This window comes from Taeniopygia guttata, chromosome 11 (genome assembly GCF_048771995.1).
Source record: "Taeniopygia guttata chromosome 11, bTaeGut7.mat, whole genome shotgun sequence".
In the NCBI taxonomy this organism is placed as follows: domain Eukaryota; kingdom Metazoa; phylum Chordata; class Aves; order Passeriformes; family Estrildidae; genus Taeniopygia; species Taeniopygia guttata.
This window is the reverse complement of record NC_133036.1, coordinates 6,241,315-6,265,238: the sequence shown is the minus strand read 5'-3', so window position 1 is coordinate 6,265,238 and position 23,924 is coordinate 6,241,315. Positions and strand designations below refer to the sequence as shown.

Here is a 23,924-nt window from a genome sequence, read left to right as displayed (position 1 = left end):
ACAAAAAGAAGAATGGTCATGTAGGAGTTAAAAACCTACACAAATTATAAAGTATATATTATGGTTTCTCATTTCAGGCATGATACCACAAATCTTAATCATGCAAATAACTGCTTTGTTTCCTCATCAAAAGACAGGGAACTAGAGGGAAGTTTTAGCTCATTTAACTCATTGTTAATGACAGTGCAGGAATTCTTTCATCAAAATAACTTAAAGTAAAATATTCATTCCTTTATATCTAATTAAAAATATCCTGGAGGGTGAATCCAGATAAACCCACAGTCACCCTGGTAAAGATGAGTTAGGCAAGGTCTCAAAATGCAAACCCCACAGGCTGCTGATACAGGATGAGAGACAGGATGGAGAAAGTCTGGGTGCAAGAATCTGCATCAACCAAAAACAGCTCTGCTAAGAGGGTTTTTTTTAACTGTGGGGGACTTAGATAGGCATAAAAGTAGGAATCACAATTATTCATATTCCCTGACCATATCCCTCCTCCAGAAGTTGGCATGGAAAGAAAAAATGCAAGTAATTCCAGTGTTGTTAGCACAGGAAGAAAAATAAATCCATTCTAACTCCATATAATATGGATTCCATGAGTCCAATGAGTGACTGAAGAACTGAACTGGACATGATTTGAATCAGACAACAAAGACATGGTTGAACTATTTGAAATGCAATCTCAATTCCACAGCTTTTTCCCTACCACAATGTACCTTTGACAAACTGGCACCATGAAGAGAACAGCTAATGCTGAAATAAAGCAGAAGTCACAGAGAAAAAAAAAAAAATTAAACAGTGAATTGTTTAATTTCTCAAATAAATTAAATACAATAGAATATATTTACTTATCTTAAGAAAAAATTTTAAAAAAGAGTGATCCTGAAAAATCATTCTGCAGATGGCAAAGGTTTTGCTTCTTTCTTACAAACAGAACTGGACTTTTTTGGTTAACAAATTTCTTATGAATTATGGACACCAGATTTATACAACAGAACAGATGAAGTAGCTTGACTAGTTTATAATACAGATGTGCATTCTGATATGGTTGTATGGTTATAATTTCCATGTGTTTGTTGATGCCTGTCAGGAAGTCTCTAGATCCCTGTTTATTTTGGCCAATGACTTGACCATTTTGGCAGGATAACCACTGTCCTGATGGCTCTATTAATTATCTTTAGAAGTAGGATGAAATAGTACTCTTACAAGTAGGTCATGGTTCCTGGATGGATCTTGGTTGCTGACCAGGATCACTATCAGGGATATTACTTTTCAGAATATTACAGTCTCATTGGTTTTCCATCAATGAAACTCACCATCTTAAAGCAGAAACAACCTCCTCTCATCTGCAAACTAAACTAAAGGATAGTTTTGAAATCAAGATTGAAATCCTCATCATGAGAAGATATACCCTAAGGCATAGATCACAAATAGTAAGTTTCTTTGTTCAAGCAAGAAAAGTGTCAAATAAAATGCTTCATTACTAAACCTTATGGAAAAGATAATATTAGATATTTTAAATTTTCACCTGGTTTACATTCTACTGCACTATTCCAAAAGTTTGATGTTCCAACAGAACTGTTATTCCATTTTTTTCCTCCAGCACCTCCAGAGCTTTAATCAAGGCAGCTGAAATGTTCCTAGGGACTACAACGTTCACCTCACTGCTTCCTCCTGCAGAAAGTTTATCTGTTGTGCCTATTGCCTGTCCTGCATATTGTCCACTGTTTTATGGATTAAATTCACAGTTTTCTGAAACCCTGATTGCTCTACCCTGGCATAAGTCAGGCACAACCTCATAAGTACAACACAGTTTGATGCTTCACTGATATAAAACAAAGCTACTGCATTTCAAAGGCTTTCATTTCTTTTTATTTCCAGCTGATATCAACCAACCACTGCATCTACCCATGGGCATCATTTTCTACTTCTAAGAGAAGCAATAAAGAAATAAATAACAGATTTTTAGAATTTGTACTACAAACTGACCACAGGACATTTCTTCTTACACATGGCCATTTTCCCTGCACACAGATCTAGAAAGCAGGCCCAGGAGCAGTTATACATATTATAAAGTATTGCTATACATATATCACTCTTCAATTCTTTATACACATATAAAGGTAAATGAGAATTTATGTACTTCTGTACTAGAAATATATCAAGAGAAAGCTGGGATAAAATGAGGGTTATCAAACAAAAGCAATTTTCAAGCATTTATGGAAGTTACAAACCAATTCTTGATTTTCCTACTATATTCAAAACAAAAACTATGGCCAGTATCAAGTAAGTGTTTTGACCTTCTAATCTGTCCTTCTCCCATGTGCTGCCTGCTCCACCTTCCTGCACTCCTTTCAGCTCCAGACACATTCCTTGTCCACATTCTAACTGCAGATGCCTCATTCCATCCCCTTTGGGGAGACACAGCCCCAGATGTGCCTTGACTGTTCTCTCTCACCTGCCCAGAGGCTGAGATTTGGAGTGGGCACAGGAAAATATGAGAAAGTGTCCTTGAGCAAAGAAGAGATGCTTCTTTCACATTTAGGAAGTAGATCTGTTAAAGTCTTACAATCAATTACCTAAATTGTAACAAAAAACCTGGAAGCCAATATAACTTATATTGGAATCGTGATTTAAAATATTGTAATTTTATCCTTCATATCTTCTCTCTATAAAATATACTCTTTCAGTTCGTTATTAAATCTGAACTGACTTGTTTCACAATAAAGCATCTCAGGATGCTTTAACCTAAGAGGGTTTTATGTTTGTCTGTTTGCTTAAGGTCATGCACAACAGATATCCCATTGCAATAAAACTCAAATACAATAATTAAATAAATAAATAAAAAACCACCATGAAATTTGAAGATATAAAGAACCTTAAGCAGATTTTAAAAGCTGCAACAAAGGTATTTTGAGAGGGGGGAAGTTACCCGAAGTTTGACTACTCTTAATTTTGTTAATGTAACACTAAATTCATGGTGTGAGTATAAACCAGCACTCAATATCGTGCCTTATCCACCAGCTGACTTCTGATCATTCAGAGAAAGAACAAGTCCAAGTTTCTGGCCAGGATCACTATCAGGAATATGACTTTTCACAGTATTACTGTTCCATTGCTTATGCCTCCATGAGACTCTCCCCCTTAAAACAGAAACAAACTGCTCACTCACAAAAGTGAGATTCACCGAGTTAAAAAATTAAGTTGTACAGATCAGAAATGTAATCATGGGAGACAAGCTCTGAGAGTTTTTCAATCACTGAGGGGCTGCATCAATTTAAAGTCATGTTACATTAAAGAGAAAAACGTCTGGGAAAGTCTCCCAGTTGTCACTTTAGATTAGATTTGTTGTTGTTATCAGACTGTGCATTTTGTAGGCTTTTTTACATTTTAAAGATATTGCCTCATGCAGCTACACAGTGCATAAAGAAACAGGAAACATACCATTTTTTTAATCAGATTGCCTGGAGATGAAGAGCTTGCACAAATTAACTGGTAGTCTAATAAAAAAAAAAGGAAACACGCATGCACATCTTCTTGAAGCTTATTAACATTTAAACTTTAACTACCTTAGAGTCATAGGGAAGACATCAAACTTAACCTTACTTCACAGAAAAAAAGTTTCCATTCTTCCAACAACAAAACAGAATCCATTGTGAAGACCTTGTGTTCCTGATCATCACAATTGCTTTTTTTTTTTTTTTAATTTCCAACTATATTAACTGATTTATCTATGTATCCTACACTGAATCTGCTACAATGGCTCTCAGAATCAGGCTCTCATATCAGGCAACTACCCACTACACAGACAATACAGGATTTCCCTACATAAAAGTAAAATTGAAGAATTTTAGTTTATTTCTGCACGATTTCAAGCTGACCTCTGATATATGGCATTTACTAGAGCTTTGGAGAATTATTTTAATTACTCTGATTGTCAAGCTGTCATGTAAAGGGATCTTCAACACTATATGTATTCACATTGTCACTGTCTCAGACAAGTGTAGCAAAGCCACTGAATATGTTGCTCTACATTACTGTTTCAAGCAAATATTCAAAGTAATCTTCATACAAGACAATGATTTTAATTTGAATTGCATACAAGTATTTTAGCTATTAAAATTATAACTTCTAATATGAATTAAGGGGTTTTTATACCGCTTTTAAGTGTAATATTTCAGTAATTCTAATCTTTCTAAAAATATGGTTAGTAGCACACCAGTGTTAACTTGAAATATTTACAGGATACTCTTTAAATCAAATGCACACCTTTGATCTAGACCCTAACTTTTTGATATCTAAAGCAAAATACCAGGTTATTCAGAACATGCAGCACCTCCCTTCTCGCAATTTTTCATGTGGTGAGAAATATTCCCAGACTTTACTAAGGCGAAACCACTAGAAAAATTTGGAAAATGCAACAGTAAATTGACAGCATGTAAGCAACATCCATTCTGACTCCAGCAACATCAGCCAGCCAGGGAGAGCAGCTACAGAATTAAATCTGTTTAAATACATCTGACCTCCCCAGGCAGCTGCCAGCTCTGCACAGAGTTTGCCTGTAGAACCCCAGATTTAAGAAGCAAAGTCAGGTACTTAAGAAGAGTGGATTTTGCTCTTTTATTTTGGTTTTGAAGTCACAAGACTTTCGCCAGTTTGGTGAGATTTAAGTACCATGGGGAAATGAGGTCTTTTGAAGCCATTCATGTTTTCATATTGATGAAATTAATTCCATTCCTTCATATAAGTGGAAACTTTCTTCTACTGCATAATATTTGAGTGTTGAAAAAAAGCCACTCCCAGTCTCCTCAGATGCCACAGAGGCACCCAGATGAATCAGACTAAACCCAACCTCTATGAAAGACCTTTCTGCTCCAAGAGAAGACAAAGTATGGAGTTTTTAAGCTTTACCACTTTCTTGAGACCTACCACATTTATAGGAAACACCACAGACTGAAATTTTTAAATTATTAACAAGTTTCAGACTTGCTTTGCTTTTACTGAAGGTGAACTTTAAGCCCTGTAAGGAACACCAAAAGGAAGAATTTTATCCCAAAGTATGACAACTGTAACAAGCTATGTCTTAGAATAGTACATCTTTAATCTAACACCACAGTCCTAAATCTGTTCTGGTTCTACAAATGCCTCTAGTTATTTCCTTTTTATCAGTGAAGAAAATGAAATAAAAAGTGTTTCATACTTAACACCAAACAGACCATGTTACCCCAGAAGACGTGCTTAAATAATTCAGCTGTTAAAAAGAATCTTTAACTATAAATGTACTAAATTCCAGCGCAAAAGATTAACTACAAAAGAAATTAACACTGCCTTAGGAAAAAGAGATAACATTTTTCTAAAGCATTTCTAAAGCTTTTTGATATGCTATTTTTTAGAATTATATCTGGAGAGAACTAATATTTTTAAATGAGACTTTCAGAGCTGCTCAAATTGTAACGTACCATTTCTGCCAGTCCGAGAGTTCTGAGGAACTTGGTTTTCGCCCATAAAAAAAATCAGTACCCAATCTTAACCCACTAAAAGAATGAATACCCAGCAATCAGAATTTGATAGTCAAATAATATTCACCTAAAAAAATGTTGTTCCTTCTCCCATCAACAACTTTGTCACAATATATCAAAGCAAAATAACATTTTCTCCCTTCAACAACTTAGAAGCTTCCAGGGCTTTATCATCAGTCGAAGCAGTCTGTTTGCATTCTCCAATACAAACTGACAATCTAGTGATACAGTACATTAAAAATTCTCTGTAGTATTGACTGCCTGAAGCTGATGCTCCCTTGCTAAATGCAGTGCAGTTCAATTAACAGCTCTTCAATATACAATTTAATTTTTCTTTCATCTTGATCCACAGCCGAGCTTGAAATGAGGAATGTTGGAATAGATGTACTTTAAATATTGAAGCAAGTCTTTATAAATAAATCTATCAAACTTGTAATGATTTCTGTCATAACAGGACCAAACAGATGGACCTGAATGTCTGTGACTTTCAGGTTTGTGCATTGTTGTTCTCAGCTTTATTCCCTCAGTGAATTCCTGGTGTGGGGGAAGGCGCCAAAAACTCCCCCAAAGGAGTGGAAGAGCTTTTCCTTTACTGCACCATTCTTAGAACATACAGGAACAGATTTCTGCTGATGCTTTATAAAGTTTTTCGCATGTAAAAATCCAACCTAACATTTATGTCACAACAACTATCTCAAGGAGTTTTAATACTTCTGTGATTATTTAAAAAGGTCATCAAACAGAGAAGTACATGGCACCAGTGTGCATTACCAAATCTGCACTCAACCAAGAGACAACCAATCCTGAATTGGAAAATAAATATTTAATGCATAAATACTACCCTGGATACCATTTTCCCCCCTGTAGTGTGAATGTACAAAGTATACAAATTTTCTCTAGGTAGTCATGCCATTTCAGAGGAAAACGTAAGGTTAATTTAACCAGGACAGAATGAAATATTTCATTCTGAAGTTTCTCTAAGTGGGACACTGCTGAAGGAAGCTATTAATATCTCTTATAGCGTGCATGCTCAAGGAAACACTGCGGATCAGCTCATTTCTCACAGGTATACTCCACAGCTTTCCAAATGGGAGGATTTACTACTGCTCATCAGAAGGGAAAACACTCCCCTTTCAAATTAGAGGAATTTTCTACTCTTTAAACACCTTCCCAGAAGCAAACCTGACAACGCTCACTGCCATAGACAGCAGAGAAGCACCACGGACAGGGAGGGCTCCCAACCTGCACAGGATGAGCTGTGAAGCCAGAGAAGCTTTGGCAGGAAAACATAAACACCATTGCAAGAACAGAAATCAATTTCTGATGAGTTCAATCAAATGTTCTTAATTAATACTTCAGTGCATAGTGAAATACACAGCTTTACCTTGTTTGTGTTCATATTTATAATGATGAGATGGCGAGATTTTATTTTTAAATGTTACATTTCCTTCTTCTTCATGTATTTTTAATCATCTTATCTAGATTATCACTTTGAATGCTGAAAAAAATCTTTATAAAACTAACCAGTCTCATTTTTGCCACCATTTCTTTTTTCCCTTTATTCCTAGTCCTGCAGTTTAAAAAAGTATCTCAGTACTGTATTTAAATTGTCACTGAAATAACATTCAGCATTTACAGCAATTAACTCATCATTACTGTGAATAACTACACTAATTGGGATGCTCTACAAACCTGCAACACTGCAGAATTAAAAATAAACATAACAAAGATACAATTTACAACTAATCTATACCTACAATTAAAGTTAGTTTCAGGATTTATTTCATTCTATTATTTTTTATTAGCTACAGCAGACAGTAAATGGGGTGTACTATGTTCTGCTTTGCAAACACCTAGATTATAAAACATAATTACACAAATTAATTATAAATTAGTACATACACTCCTGTCTTTGTTTGTAGCCATAACATGTTAAACATGACTATATTAATGAACAGTTCCTAAAATTTATAAGCTGGTATAACCAAGGAAAACATTAAAGTTCCCTGGCCACACAAGGCAAAAATGTCACAGAGAGAGTCACCACCACTTCGGTCTCCTGCTGTCCTGCTTTGCAGCTGCAGCAGTGTGCAGGTCCTTCTAAACAGCAGAGTAACAATTCCTGAGAACATCTCAGCACCCAAAGCAGAATACAAGTGCACACTGAATTTTCCCTGAGCTGGGTTTTGTACTTTCTTTCCCACCTACTCCCAAGGGTTCTCTGATGTCTAAGAGCCTAAAGTCCCTTCAGTTCTGCCCACTGACTGCAAAGTTGGTCCAAAGCCTGTTTTGCCTGGCTCTAGCAAAAACAAAGTAAGAAACCCACCCCAAAGACTCATTTTGCTGCATTAATCCCATGCTCTTATTTGATATGCAAAGTTTCTTGTATTAACTTCAGTTAATACTCTGTCTCAGTGACCTCCAACAAAATAGAGAAAAGTACAAGTTTAGCACACCACCTCCAAAGGTGATTATTAAGATTAAATGGAATTAAAGGATGAGAAGAAATTAGAAAGGACAATAAATTAAACAAAAAGGATGATGCTTTGGCTCTACAGTAATAATACATTAACAAATATAATTGACAATCACATACTTATTAGCACTTTTTAAGCACTCTACTCAGCAAGTCTGTTTTCAAGACATCTCCTGCATTCCTGCTGAACTCCAGCTATGCTTGTTTTATGTCACTTATGCTGCTCTGTAGTCATATAAGCCTGATAATTATCTTCAGTTTTATAAGCTATTGTGAATCATGAAACAAGTCAGTGCTTCTTTTGATGCCCTCACATTAGTCCCTTGTCACTGTTAAAACAGTGCAAGTGATCCTGCAACACTTTTTATTATTTTTTTCCTTCTTTTTAATGCATAAGAATTCTGCAGTTGTACTACACCATCCTGGAGTTACTATTTTCCTGCTTTACAACATTTAGTGCTACAGTAAGTCCTTAAGATTTTTGGGTTTATCATCAAAATTCCTTTAAACATTATCACCCTGTCACAGCACTGCAGGTCCACAAGTAGGAAGAAAATAATCTCTCTACCTTTTTCTTCCCCGCACTGAGCTCAACCAAAATGTATTCCTGTTCTTCAAAAGATTAATTAACCACATTGATAGACTGGTTACAAGCTTAAGAAAACAAATCTTAAAAAACTGATTCTTCACATTGCAGGCTCCACGACCCATCAAATCAAACTCTTTGGGATCTGAAAAACATTTATAAGTCTATGAATGCTGAGTCACCTCTTTGTTTTTTTAATTTCTGGGCAATTTTTAGGGTAAATTTTAGAATCGTGACAGAGAAAACCAAGAAAAGAACACAATACACACCAGGTTAGCAACAAGTGTGCACTGCACTTAACAAGTAGGAGTGCGTTTTGTTATGAAGCATTCTGTTTTTTCAGTGTGTTGGAAGAGCTACAATCATTGCCCACTAACACTTCTTGCAATACCAATTAGATTGCTCACTTCTGATAATGAAATAAACTAATAAACTTGAGGAATTAATGAGAAAAATGTGATTAATGGAAATGTGTAACATTCTGAACATAAAAGCATGAGTCTTTTGTTTACTTTTAAAATTAAAGCAAAGACCGAATCCGGCGACAAAAACGACCCACCAGATTCTACCACGACTTCCACAAAAAAAAGATCAGAGTGCACATTAAATCATTAGCGAGACCCAGCGCTGCCTGTTTTAAGATGCAGAGGATGGAAGCCGTGCAGAGGCGGGAGAGGAGCAGTGCTATAATTACAAGGCAGTGCTGTGCAGCCCAGTTAATGCCTGCTCTGACAGTGCAAGGCTATTCCTGCTCCCCGGAGCCCCCTGCACACAGCGCTCGCTCTAATTGGGTCCAAAGCACAGCCCACCACCAGCAGCTCCTCCAGCCCAGGAATGGTAATTTCCACACGACTGTAAATAGTGTTTGCAAACAATACAAACACGGCAATAAGAGGCTAGGTGGATAATTAATGTGGTTACAAAGCAGCTTATTTGCATTTTTATTTAAAACTGCCTTCTTTAAAAAGCTGCTCAGATTTCTTTTTGCAAGAGGAGCCTTGGTTAAGGAATAGAGCAGTAATTACTCTCTTTAGGGGTTCTTTTATACATTCTTTAGGGAATTAGAATGAAAAGATAAGCAGAATTATAAAGGGAATCATGTAAAATATGAAATGCACTATAAACACTTAGTACTGTATTTACCATAAGCTAAGCTTATCTTCTTCATTAATGGAATATATTACAAGCTTATGTTACAATCAGATTAATTGTGAAGATGGTTTAAAATATATATATATATGTATATATCCAGACACTTTAATTCCTCCTCTCCCAGAACTGACAGCTAGAAATCCAGTGACAGCAGAACTCCCTCGATGTAAGAACACATCTATCTAGACTACAATAAATAAGTTTTTAACATCAGCAACATAAAATAGTTTTATAAAACACATTCTGAGAGAGAAAGGTTCAGGAAAAGACCAAATCCAAGTTACACTAACTATATAAATTATGAGAGAAAACCCAAACATTGCATCCTATAAGCTACACTCAAGTCAATGTACAAAGTCTACTTTTCTATAAAGACAGACATCCCAGACAGGTTGGTCATATATTTGAGCACACAGTGTCTCCTAGTGACTTTTAATTGAAGACCAAGCATGAAGTGCAGTTTTTAACGGGGTTATCCTGAGGTCTCTTACTGTCTTGGGGGGAGAACGGTCTTAATTTTTTTTTTTTTTTTAAAAGCTCAAACTACATTTAAGTAGTATTATTATAAAGCTCAAGGCATGATAGGGATTTTGTGACTCACATTTCCAGATTAAGAACAGCAGGGCTGTGCTAAAGAAACAAATTACCAAAAAGATCACTTCAACATTTCTATGTACAAAATTCTGCTGACTGGAGGAAAAAATTGAGGGATAGTAAAATACTGTGACTTCTTTTAAAATTACATTTTACAATTTTTTTTAATACACGTGTAACATATATTGGAATGTGAAGAGAATTATGAGAGTAGAAGTAATTAAGTCAACTCAAAAGACAACTTTTTTCTTTACTGGAGGAAACCATGGCAAATTGTCTTACTGTGTTAAAAACCCTGCAGCTTCACAGCTATGGGAGTGCTCAGTTTCTATCAGCTGTGTACAATGTTATGAACTCACACACACCTGGGTGGTTTGGGGTGCAAACGGATTTAGGGTTTGCTCCTGGATTTGGGCAAGGGTCAAGGACTAAAGGTTACCTCAGGTTTGGGGGTTGAAATTTGTTAAAAGCAGCAAATCCCCAGTGGAAACAAACCCAGTCCCTGCAGCAGAGCAGCAGCAGGCAGTGCACCCTGTGAGGGGCTGGGCACGCTGCCCTCTCGGGCTGGTTGCATCATCATAATAAATAATAAATAACAAAACTCTATCAGTTGTCTGTATCCATACAGCACCAGTGCAGAGCTAACTGCAGATGGAAATGAAAGTGTGAAGCAGCTCAGCTGTAGCCAGTACATCAACTCTGCAAGTAACTGCTATCAGTATTCAGGAGGATGCCCAGCCCTGAAAGTTAGGGGCTTAACACATCTGCCATATAATTCAGACTCTGTTTTACAGCGGTTTCATTACTAACCATAAAAACTGTAACAGTGGAACTGTATAAACAAACTGAACAGTGTTTTTACTGTAAAACATGAATGTAATATAAATATTTGCCTTTCCCTTTTCTCAGCATCTGTAATGAAATCAAATTCATGCCATATGTTTATGGTGCACAAAAAAAAAAAATCTCAACAATCCATCCATGTAAATGTTGATTATACTGTTCCATGTTTTTAACTTCATGTGGGGGGAGTTTTAAGCATCTGTATTTGGAAAATAGTTTTGCAGCACACATCACTCTCTTAAGGTTTCTCAACTGAGCAGATTACCCACAGAAACTCACTGAATTCTTAAACATTATGGCCAAAATCTGGTCATACATTCATATTGGTCCCAATGAGTTCTTGCTAGCAACAGGACTGGATAATGTTTGTACTGTCAGTTCTCCACGAGTAACATACAGTCTGATTGCACTGCAATTAGTTAATTAAAAGATCCCTTCATTTCAGAAAAATCTGGATCACATCCTGAAGAATTAAAAAAAGGCCTTAGACTCAGCAGAGGCAATAATTCTTTAGTTGGAGTGTCCACAGCTGCAAGTAAGACCAGTCGATGCAGCTTTTTTTAATTGCATTACCAGTTCATTTAATACAAGATACTGCCCCTTCCTGCAAGGCCTTTTCCCCACAGCAAGGTTTGGATAACTACCTTTAACTTGATTCCTCAGCATGGGCACTGCTCAAGCACTGGAAAATGAAATATGTCTATATATTGCAGGCCTTTCTAAGTGTATATTACACCATGATGGCATGTGAGTCAGCAATACATAGTTTAGGATATCCTGCTTTGAAACAAGACAATTCTTTATTGCAAAATAATAATAGAATATTGGAAGTAATATTCTCACAGAAATTCATGTGCTTTACTTGTAGGATAGTCTGAAATATTTCCTATTTTGAGGATTATTTTTAGGAGGTTTTATTTAGCACCACTTTGGAACCCTTTGATTCTGTACTAACAGACTGTGGTTTCAGTCAGTATTTACTACATCTCCAAAGCCATCTCCTAGGCAGTCTCCAGCTTTTCCCATAAATTAAAACCTAACCATGAGGAGGTTTACAAAATTCTAAACCAAGGACAGCAGTGGAGACAAAACACTTTATGGGAAAAACAGAGCCCCTTCCTCGAGGGGAAACACACAGAGTGACCACATGAAAACTCTTGCCCATGGTCTGGTAAATGTGCCCAGTTTGCTTCTTGTCTTTCTGCACTTTACAGGATCACAACTGGAATACAAAGACTCACTTATCAGGCTTTCATTTCATTCAGTTACTTAATCAGCAAGAATATAAATCACTCCTTCGGTGAAGAATACTTCAGGGGAAAGGAATACAGCAAGGAGTCACGTTTGTTTGGTTGGTTTTCTTCAACAGCTTTTCTCTCTTCTCTTGTCACATCTCTGCCTTGTGAGTCTCTACTTAAAAAGCAAAGTCAAATGTTCTTTTTACAGTTTAATCTAATCTTTAATGTAGCTGTAGGTTTAATACTGAGGAATAATTACCAAAGAAACATTATACTTTTTAGGAAATATTAAACTTACAATTTATCTTTTAATATGTACTTCAAAGACTATTTGACAAGAATAAATAAATGAGAGCTTCTTGGCAAGAAAAGCTGTGATTTATGAAATATTTTATTCATTCATATTCTTAAGTATTTTCTTGAGAATACCACTAACATCTGGAGCTACGCAGTCTTATCCAAACATTCTGCTCATAGTCAATTAGAAAATTATATCAATAATAATGTAAAATAAATTACCTAGCCTCTCTTCCCGGAGCATAGATTTCCATGTTTGTCAGAGAAACTGTGTGTACAAACAGCACTGTAGTGTTTTTCATTAAGCCTCAAAGTCAATTAAGCTACGAATTGGAACAATCATTCCTCCTTTGCAAAGTATTGATATTTTTCTTGGCTGCTTTCAGGCCTTTTCACTACTCAAGGAGAGATTTATGTTTGACAATTTCTTTCTGATTAAAATGAATCATAACTCTAGAATTCTAATTTCCTCTTTTCCAAGCAAGAAATTATCAAACAGTTTTAAATTGATATTGAACGTCATCGTGCATGAACACTCATTTTCAAGATACCAAATGTAAAGCTATACTGATATCTCTTTTTATCTGCAGCCCTTACATACTTTCTCTTCCCTTTTCTGTCTATATATATGCATGTGTATAAACATTAGATTGCACCAATATAATCAACCATACCCCTCCATAAAAATTATATTTGATAGACCAGCCAGACCAATCACATTAAAACTTGTCACAATGCTTTACACAAGGCAATTACCCTTTATTTGCAATATTAGCAAAATTCTGCTGTAGTTTAGAAAGAAAATAACTGGAATACTGCAGGTTGCAAAGAAATGTCAGTTAACCGAAGTAATTAGCAAGTTTATGTGGGTAATCCCTACTCAAATGGCTCAAACTCCCTATAAAACAGCTCTTCGGGCATAAATTGTTGCAAACAAAGTCCTCTAGATTTGTCTACAACAGCCAGTTAAGATCAGTTTTCATTTGCTTTTTAAACATAATGGCAGCTAATCTGAAAAAAAAAATCTTATTTTCTCCCATTATTCCTGCTTTTTACTCTAAATCTTAACAACTGGATTTTCCCAAGCCATTTAGCCATCCTATTTTGTGTTTATGAACTTGATTTTCAGCTTTCACTACAAACAAATTGAAACTGCATTTTTTGCCTAACAACTGATTTCAAAGTACAACAGGCCCAGAGCAGAGCTGTGTCAGTCTGTGGCATTCCAGACAGGGATGTCACAAACAGACTCACCAAGGGACCCAGCTGGGTGGTTTTACTGTTATTTTATGTACACTGTACTTCATTTTTAAATTCTGCATTACACTAGGTTTGATATGAGTTTGCTTTGTTTTGTTGTGGCTTGGCAGAGGTGCTGGTTGGGGTTTTAAAAATTAGAGTTTTTTCCATATATATTTCAGGCTCTAGTTAATACAGGCCATGAATTAGATAACTGTATCAAAATTTGCAATAATAAGCAGCTCTGTTACACACTTTTAACTATTTTCTCTTCTTGCAAAGTATGTGGAACTCTTTGGTATCTACAAAGAATGGAAGAAGAAATATTCTGTGTCCAACAGTTAAACCTTGAGTACCAAAGGATACTGTCCCACAGAAACGTCAGCACAGGGTACACACTGCTTTTGGTAATATACATGTTTTTATAGAAATACCAATTATATTACAACAATTTATAGTAAAATTCCACACTTAGGACAGGTAAACACATTAGAACTCCATTTGGCAACATTTTGGGGGTTTTTGTTATAAGAGCATACTTCATGCAAATGAAAAGAGGTTTGGGAATTCAGTTGAAGAGTAGAAACATATTCATCAAATTTCTACCCCTAAAATTACTGGAGGAACATTGTATTTAATAGTGCAGCTCAGAGACTTAATCTCAAAGATTTACAAGAAAACATGAAACAAGTAGGTAGCACTATTGCTACTGAAAATACTACCTGAGTACCATGAACATGAGACTGCAACCTAACCAGCTGTATTTTTGTTTAAATTGATTCCAAATTGAAAAGCAAATCAACTTCCTTTCAATAGTTTTGCTTTCCCTAGGAACAGAGACAAAATTCTGTGCATGCTTTGAAGCTCTTTCTAGCAGAACAGTTGCAGCTACAGATTGAGAATTCATCCCAATCAGATGCAGAGGTTGTTGGTATTTTTTTTAACTCTTTCATTTTTAGGAAAGGATTTTTAATTAACAATTTCCTGTAGTTACACCTATAAGCTAAAAATTAATATTTTACATCCATATTTTAATATTAGAAGCAAATCAGTCAAATTAATCTTTGTCTCTTTGTTTTCAGTAACTGATTTTGGGGCTGGTTTTTGTGTTTGTTTTCCTCAAGACTGCTTACAATTTGATGTAAATTTTAAGCATCTTGTAATTCATCAACTAATTCTCTCCTGGTTACACACTCCAAGTAATTAAAGTTCAGTAATAACTTATTCTTTCTGCTCCAGCACCTGCATTTCATTTGTTTATTTTCCCAGAGTCATAAATCTGAGGGACTGTCAAAGTGCCATAATATTAGTGCAATAATCAAAGTTAATTAGTCCCTCTCAATAAACAACAACAAAGCCATTACAAAGATGCATTGAAGGTTTTCCAGCTACCAGTTTACAGATGAGACTCTTTTTCTGAACAATTAGAATTTAAAAACTATTAGCAAATAAATGTAGTGTTTCTGAAGTAATTTGACCTTCAATGTTCTTCATTCAATTAACAGCTCATTAACTTTTGGTGAGATAATACAGGTATTTAAGACAAATATTCTGAACTCCCATTGTCTTCAAAGTGGTCAGAGATATGGTTAGGATTAAGAGGGCAACGGGATATTTTCAAATAAAAAATGTTCACCACTATCTAATTTTAGTTAGCTAAACCCCATATAAACAGCCATATTTAGCTGGACTGGGACTATCAAATTCAAACAGAGCATCACCAAATCCAGTTCTATTGAAAGAGAACAGACACTATGCTGGCCTCTGTTGGAATTCTCTTGGAACTCTATGCTATTGAAATTTTTTAAAAAATTTAAAATAAATTTTTAAAAACAGCTTTAATGGGGTGAAAGCAGCAAGGAACCAACCAACCAATGCTTTACTGTAAATCATTCACATGATCTGGGCAAGAGAAAGAGGCCTAAATCCAAAGACTGATTCTTCTTGAAACTTGTGGTTACAAAAATTAGCGATACTGAAAGCATCACTTATCTGGAAATACACGTAAATAAGCACCAATTTTTTTGCATTAATAAATATTATCATTATCTTTAGACTACTTATGTGTAAATATTAATACTACTGAGTGCTCTCCCATGTCATCTGGTAGCAGCTGAAATACTTTGAGAGCTCAGGAAATAAAAGCAAACCACTTATCACTAATTTTAGCTGGAAAGGAATAAAAATCCAAGAATCTGATCCATTGGTCTTTCATTCATATAAGTGTAGAGATGTCACCACATTCTCTCATGGAAGTCAGCAATCCCAGCAAGCTCAAACAAAAGTAGCCTGCAATCCTTGCTAGCAAATAAATGATTGTGGGAGGAATAAATTAGGACAGCTGAATATATTTTAATAAAAGCTTTAGAAGATAATTTTTTTAAAAAAATAGGGATCAGGGAAAGGAATCAAAGAGTAGCAAGGCAATAGATGGGACTGAAAAGCTGGTGTTTGTATGACAAAAATGGGAGAAAAATGAAAGGAAGTGGGAAGAAGCTAGAAGGAAAAAAACCACTATGACAGCCTGGCAGCAGGGCTGCAGAGCCTGATGAACTCAGAAAAGGAGAAACATTCTTGTGTTTGAAAAATACAAAAATGACCCTCTGAAATCTCTCACTATAGAAAAATGATAGGCAAAACAGTGGGTTTTGGAGGACTACCTTTGGGTAGTTATTCACTTTGGTTCTGGAATGTCCTTTTCTATAAATCAAGCCTCAGTGGTTCTTCCAAACACTTTTTTTTCCCTTACAAAGCATCCATGAACAACATGGATAACAGTACATCAAACCAACGCTCCTAAGGAATGAAAACCTCTATCGCCCATGCACCAGCGACTGAGCAGGGCATTACCAAATAAGACAAATGACTTCTTGCTGAGATTCTGGCACGGCAGTGCTGTGTGTGAGTGCTGGCACTGCACAGGATGTCACAGCCTGCAGAGCCCAGCCCGTGCCAGGCTCTGTTGTGCACTCACCCATTCCCCCAGGATGCGCTGCACGGCCGCCTCACCTCGCGCCGGGCTCCTGCAGGCCAGGATAACGCACGCCCCATGCAGGGCCAGGGACTTGGCAGTTTCAAATCCTAGGATAAAACATGGTCCGAGTCACAAACACATCCCAGGAGCAACACAGAGCTATAAAATTACCTGACAACACGAGCCACACATTTAAGTGCAGCTTTGCTACCTGCAGTCTGTGACCTGACAGTCACCTGGCTCAGCTTTTAAGGGACACATGAAGAAACACAGACACCTCAATTTGATCAAGTCTTTTGGACAATAATTGCATGTATTTTGTGCAAAACAGCTTTGGCATCTTCAAAAAACAGACTCAACTTCTCTGCCTACCAGTGTCCTCAGCTGTTAGAAGGGCAGGACTGGATGTGCTCCTTCCCTGTTTGACTGTGAACAATGTGCCGCACAGAGAGACTGAGCAGCCACTGTGCCTGGCAGCGTCACACTGGAAGTGACAGAGCACCCAAAACTAAGCTCAGGGCTTTTGAGGTGCACAGTTGGCCTCAGAGTCATCAATCTGAGGACCACCTGTGGCAGGGGGAACAAAACATTGTTTCACTGTTCAATTCACTAATGAAAAGCTGCATAGAAGTTGGTCCAAAGTAAACTTCACTAAATGGGAAAAAAAAAATCTGTGAGAATTTGCAACAGAAAATGAGGACTTTTGGGAAGAGCAGAATGCCCATGAAGTGCAGAGGACTGAGCCAGAATGTGGGTTTCTACCAGGAGTGAGCTACTACTTATTTGTGATGCAGTTAATGGTATTACTGGGTGTCCATCTCCATGGAAAACTGTGCCAATGACAGGAATTGCCTTCTAGCTGGAAGAGGCATAGCACACTTTAATGAGTTCAATTAGAAAAGCCTAAACTATGAAAGGAAGAATCAAACTGAAATGCCCAACAATTTGAGTATGTAAAGAATTCAAAGAGAAGAGGCATTTGTTTTAGCTTTAAGACATTTAAAGCATGTTCATGATTTCCTGTTAAAAACTGTTTACCAAGAAGCCTGTGAAGATGGGCTGTCTCACTTCCAAAACACCCTGGAGCAACAAAATCCAGTTACAGCACAAAACATAACTTACATTATAGAAACAACACACACCAAGACAAATTTATACAATTTTCTGCAATTACATACTTACGGTATTTAAGTCCAAGCAATTTTCCTGTATTTCTTTTAAAGCCATTCACTGCACCAGGCAACTTTAATTACCCGGATAATTCATTGCATGCACATGAATTCAGATACAGCATATGCAAAGATTTCCCTTGTTCCTAATTCCACTTTAAGCATATTTAACTAGAATTTTTCATGTAACTAATGTAAGATGTACCATTAGCTAGCTCTTATGCTTCTTGTTTTGCACAAGAATACTTATTTTGACTAGCTGACTGTATTATTAAAAACCTGTTGGAATGCCTGGGAATAGTTTTGCTATTGTTAAACAAAGATTGAGAGCTGGTGGCCAGATTAATTAGCAAAGCTTGATGGTGTTTTGCTAACTCTATGTCACACTGTGCAAAATAATCAACTGTGCAAAATAATAAATTCCATGCCATTCTCCCCTATAGTTAATAACTTCATACTCATTATAAACTAAGTAAGTTACATGCTGTGAGTTTAGTTCATTTTATGCCATTTTGACTCTTCCCTGCAAATGTGGAGAGCAGTGTTTAAGCACTTCTCTTTAGGATGTCCTTGCTCTTCTCTGAGCTTCAAAGAGCAATTCTTCACCCTTAGGCAGACACGTTCTGATCTTCACATGAAATCATGTGCTAGAAAAACCTCCATCTGAATGCTGCCACAGGTGAAGTGCTGACATGTCTCCCCATCACACATATTTTAAACTAGTTCACAAACACTCCTGCACTTTATTTAGGACAGTTAGATACACATGCAACTTCTAACTGGAACATCTGAAGGAGGAAATTGGAAGCACCTCAGTATCCAAGTCTTTTTACAGCTTTAGCCCTCTGGTTCTTCTGCAAAAATTAAGGCTTCTTTCCGTCCCCCACCCAGTATCAAAAAGCTTAGACAGGTAAAGGTTCCCTTTTCCCTTAGACAGGGAAAAGCTTCTAGCAGGCTGGAAAACATTTCCTGTCAGATTCACTGTGTTAAACTATGTCTGTCAACAGCATTTATTCTTCAGCAAAATGCAGCTATATTTTCAATATACAGTAAATTTTAAAACCTCAGCCTAACACATGGATTGAGTGAAGTACAAAACTATTTAAACTCTATAAATAAAATCTTACCTCTCTATAAAAACTACCATTCAATCACAATCCAGACTGAATGTGGTTTCATACACCAAAGTTAAACCACAAAGATCATAAACACCCAAACAGTAAAATCTTGAAAAATATCAGAGCAGGGTTACACAGAAAGAGAAGCCTAAATAACTGTGTAAGGGACATGCATAATTAAGGAACCAGAGCAATTTTAATTCTACCCGCAAAATACCTCTGTGAACTTCAAAAGAAGTAAAGATTTTCTTAATACTTCACTTAATCTGAGACTGCCACCACTTAGGGACACAGCCCTTTCACAGTGAGGGGACACTAACAGCAATGACATTAGTTTCTTTTCCAATAAATAAGTGATATTCTCCAGGGGTGAATCTTCCCTGTACCACAGCATTAGGCTATTGCAGAGCTATTTAACCTAGGTAAAAGAGACAGCAGAGCTCACTGCCAAGAAGTTACATACTAGTTGTGGGGGTTTTAAAAGTAAGGAAAACTACACTAGAAAAACAGCACAGAATTACAGACTTGGGCATCAAGGTCAACTAATTACAAGGAGTAAAAGAGACTCTTCCCCCAAATGTGACAGGAGAATAACATACTTAACTAACATCCACTTTGGAAAAGTAATCACTGCATTGTATGGAGTATTTAAATAAACTATTTTGAGCAAATGTTTTATAAAACTCATTTCCAGCAATTGCCCTGAAATCTCAAGTTTGTGCTGAGATCGACTACTCTTGCTGCTGGTGCTGTGGCTGAACGAGCTCTAATCCGACACTCAGAAGTGAAAATCCTCTTTAAGAATAAGACATACATGGGGATAAACATTATGGCACAGTTCTACATCACCAGCTAACCCAAAGACTGGGAGCAGAACTAACAAGAGAGCTACAAGCACACGGGATTTGCTAGAGACATTTAAAACCCTTCAGCCCTTTCTTACAGCTTTCGTTCAGAAAGACTCAGAAATTAGCCCTCAATTTCATTCTTCTTCTTCTACCATGATTGTTCAATACTCTCACATTCCTGGCTATCTGCAGTCGACTGCTGCCACTGAATTTGGGTGCAGATTTTCAGCTAATGGTGTCGATTAAGAAGCAGTTAGCATCGCTCAATTACTGCCAGCTACACTGTGTCAACACACACCAGATGAGAACAGGGCTCTGTCCAATTGTGCAACCTCCTCTATAAAACAGAGAAAATGATTCACTGAGTGGAAAAGTATTTCAGTGATTTCATGTTTAAACAGAGAGCATACAGTCCATCAATCACTGGGGGACATTTTGTAAGGAATTGGCACCAGCTCTTTACATGTTTTAAAACATTCCTTTATTTCAAATATAAGGAAGTTTGAATACACAAGAAAAATAAAAAACATTTTAGACAATAGCAGGTTTTCTTCAGCTTCTCTACCTTTGACCAAATACTCCAGGATACCATGGAGTTGTCCTTTTATAAACACATTTGAAACACAATGATGTCATCATCTTTTGAACAGCTCAGTTCTCAGTGTAAAAGCCTACAGGGTTTGTTTGCAACAAACAGTCCTTAAAACACAAAACAGACTCTCATCCCGACTGCTGCATCTCAGCAAACAGACTGTTTTCTCATTCTGGGGACTCAAAAGAACTACATATAAACAAAAAATATGCTTGTGTCCTAGAAATCACTTAGATTTCTTCAAATTTGGAAGACCTAAACACCAGTGAGAGTGAATCAGTAAATTTTATTCAACACTTCCTTAGAAGAGGAGTAAAGATGATTCAAATGTGCTACAGATAAAGTGATAAAGAATTCTTTTCAGGCTGAAATACTCCAACACTGAGGTGTGATTTAGAGAAGAATCTTCTGCAACCAGGATCGCTGCTGCCTGTGCTGGGGGATCCAGAGTGCAAGATCCAACAGAGCTTGCACAGGCACATGCAAAACATCACATTATTGACAAACTCACACCTTCAGAGCCAAAAAAAGTACCACACATTCCACATCAGGATTGCTTGGCCTCACTCTGCTTCAGTATGGATATTTAGGATAAAATCTTAAGATGCATTATACAACTTGCTCCAAATGCAAGTTTTCAAGCAACTAAAGCACTAAGATGTTTTAAGAGACTCAATTTAAAATAAGCAATTCCCACAGAATACTAATGCTGCCGTTGTTTCCATGTGTTTACAGGTACAAGGCAATGACACTACTGATAGTTTTCATTGCAAAGTCTGATTTTATATGAAAGATACATCCTGACTCTCCCTTTGTGTGTCAATTGGACAAACGTGTTTTTCTTGGAGTCATGAAGCACAGAAAAAGCCAACACAAACGAAACAGGATGAGTAACGCATTGGTCCTGTTTTCCATCTAACCAACCCAAAACTATACACTTACTCCTTACACTTTTTTGCAATACACTACCCTGGGTAAGGCCAAGTTACTCTTAAGACTAAGTGCACTGCTGCTGTCACTGACAAAACCCTAAAATATTTTTTTTCCTTTGAAGGGAGCGTGATACTAAACAAACATTGTATAACACCCTTAAATTAATGGGATTATAAACAACTGTTGCATGTTGTTGCTGTAAAAAATTTAAAATGCATCATTTGAGGGTAAGAAAGCTGAATTTGTGCCTGATGGTGCTGCAAGTAAGCAAGAATCCAGCACAGAGACCATGTCAGGCACATGCATCACAAATATGCTGCAACTAAGAGCCATGGGGTTGCAACCAGACCTGGTATCTGCTCCAGCTCACTGCCCAGACATCCACCAACCCAAACTGACGATGTCCTGACACCAGACATGAAGGAAGCTGAGTCCTTTCACCTGTTTCACCCAACCCTGATCAGTATCTCAGCTACCCAAAGGCCCCACAGCAGATCCAAGCACGCGCTGCTGATCCTTCACAGTGCAGAGGAGCTTCTCTTCAATAAAAACATTGGAATAACAGCCAAGGGCTCCAGCCTGGAATGAGCCCTGGAGTGAGAGTGCAGCACATTAAATCCACAGCCAAGCTACCTCTGATGTCCCAAGGTAAAACCTTGCTTTGGTTGTGTCAAGGCCATTCCCACCAACCACTAAATGTCTGCCCCTGAAATACAAAGAGACCACTCAGAGTAACAGGGGTTTTCAGCTGAGTTAGATTGCCTTAGAACAGTCTAATGGAAAAATAAGGGGAGACAAAACCAAAACTGAAATTTTATACTAAACTGCAGAGATCATCCCAATCAAGATTCTTTATCACTTCCCAAGTCATCTAAATGCAAACAGGTGCTGTAAGATGCCTGAATAGAGGAACAGTGGCCAGGGATTAAACTGAAGGGAAGAGAAGGAAAATCAGAGATAAGAAGTAAATTTTCTGTCAAATCCCAGTTCTTTCATACCTATTCCTTGCTTTAGATGTACATCAGTGACCAAAAATCACAGGGAAAAAGAATTCAGATTTCAGTTGCATCTTCCATTTCAACCAATCCCAAAGCTCTGTTTAGACAAAATACACTCCTTTAAAAGGCGGCCAAAAAAAAACTTCTAAGCCTTCATGTTTCATCTTGCATTTCTTTATCTATTACAGGATCATGCTCCTACCAAATCCCAAACAAATATTTACTGAATACTTTTAAAGTGTACTGTGCAAGTCCAGTGGCCTATGGTATTTTACCCATACTAAAAACTTTGCGGAAATTAGCACAACTATTCAAATCTTAGCATCACATCTGGAACTAGGGATAATTCTCTTTGAACTTCATATTCTCAGTGTTTCTTCAAGCATAGAGTAAAATCATGTTTTCATCTGATTGTCTTCAAATATGACAGTGTGGCTTCTTGCAAGCAAGGAAGTCAGTTTTCCTAACGCAAATCCACTACTGTATTTAAAAAAAAAAAAAAAAAAAAACATCAAAATTTAGCATTTGGTTTTACCATTGAATGTTTATGGAGAATTTATTTAAAATAATTTCTTTTTCTGTTTGCATACAATTTTTTTCCATTGTAACAGATAACATATCATGAGGCAGACAGGCCTCTGAATATGAAGAACTCAACACACAACTTCACATTTTCTAACAGAAAAAACCTTTCCACCTGAAAGTTTATTTAAATGTATTATTACCAATTCAAATGGAGTTACACACATTTTAAAAGAAACCTGAAATAGCACTTCATCTCAAAATAAGCAGAACTTATTTTAGTGTGACTCATACTATTTATTTTAGTAAAAATCCTAAATTATTCAGAATTATAAATGCTTATATTCATAAGGAATAAAAAATACTTTGTTAGACTGTAGTTATGTTAATACACTACTTCTATTTTTACACCAAAATAAGCACTTCCAAATCAAACATTTAACTGAAATCTGGAGTAGCAGAAAACAACAGATCTGCCCATAATCTAAGTCAACATCAAACCAGCATCTTGAGGAAACCTGGATCAGGTCTGAGCAGTCAAGTTTGCTGTGACATTTAGAGCACTCTATGTCTCAGCAGAATAATTCCTGAAGGTTTAGCAGCTGTGGGTAAGTGACCAGTTCCTTGGTTTATTTGCTTAAATAAAGCCAGTCTATTTATGAATACCAGTACTTTAATACATTATTAAGGAAATAAATAACATTACTGTGCATGCTGCTGTAGCTTCATTCTTATTTAACAGCAAAGCTGTGATGAGCTGAAGAGAGGTGGTGGCAACAGAACTTACACCAGTCCCACACACAAACCATAAAGATTTACCCAACAT

At 36.7% G+C, this 23,924-nt stretch overlaps 1 protein-coding gene across 2 annotated transcripts in view; it reads right to left on the bottom strand.

Moving 5' to 3' along the window:
• The window catches only part of WWOX (WW domain containing oxidoreductase), a 480,538-nt gene that overhangs the window by 442,178 nt on the left and 14,436 nt on the right, over window positions 1-23,924 (bottom strand). For both annotated transcript variants that reach the window (XM_002197310.6, XM_041718555.2), the window contains one exon: window positions 16,919-17,025. In XM_002197310.6, the coding sequence (XP_002197346.4) occupies window positions 16,919-17,025 (107 nt within the window). The remainder of the gene's footprint in view (window positions 1-16,918; window positions 17,026-23,924) is intronic.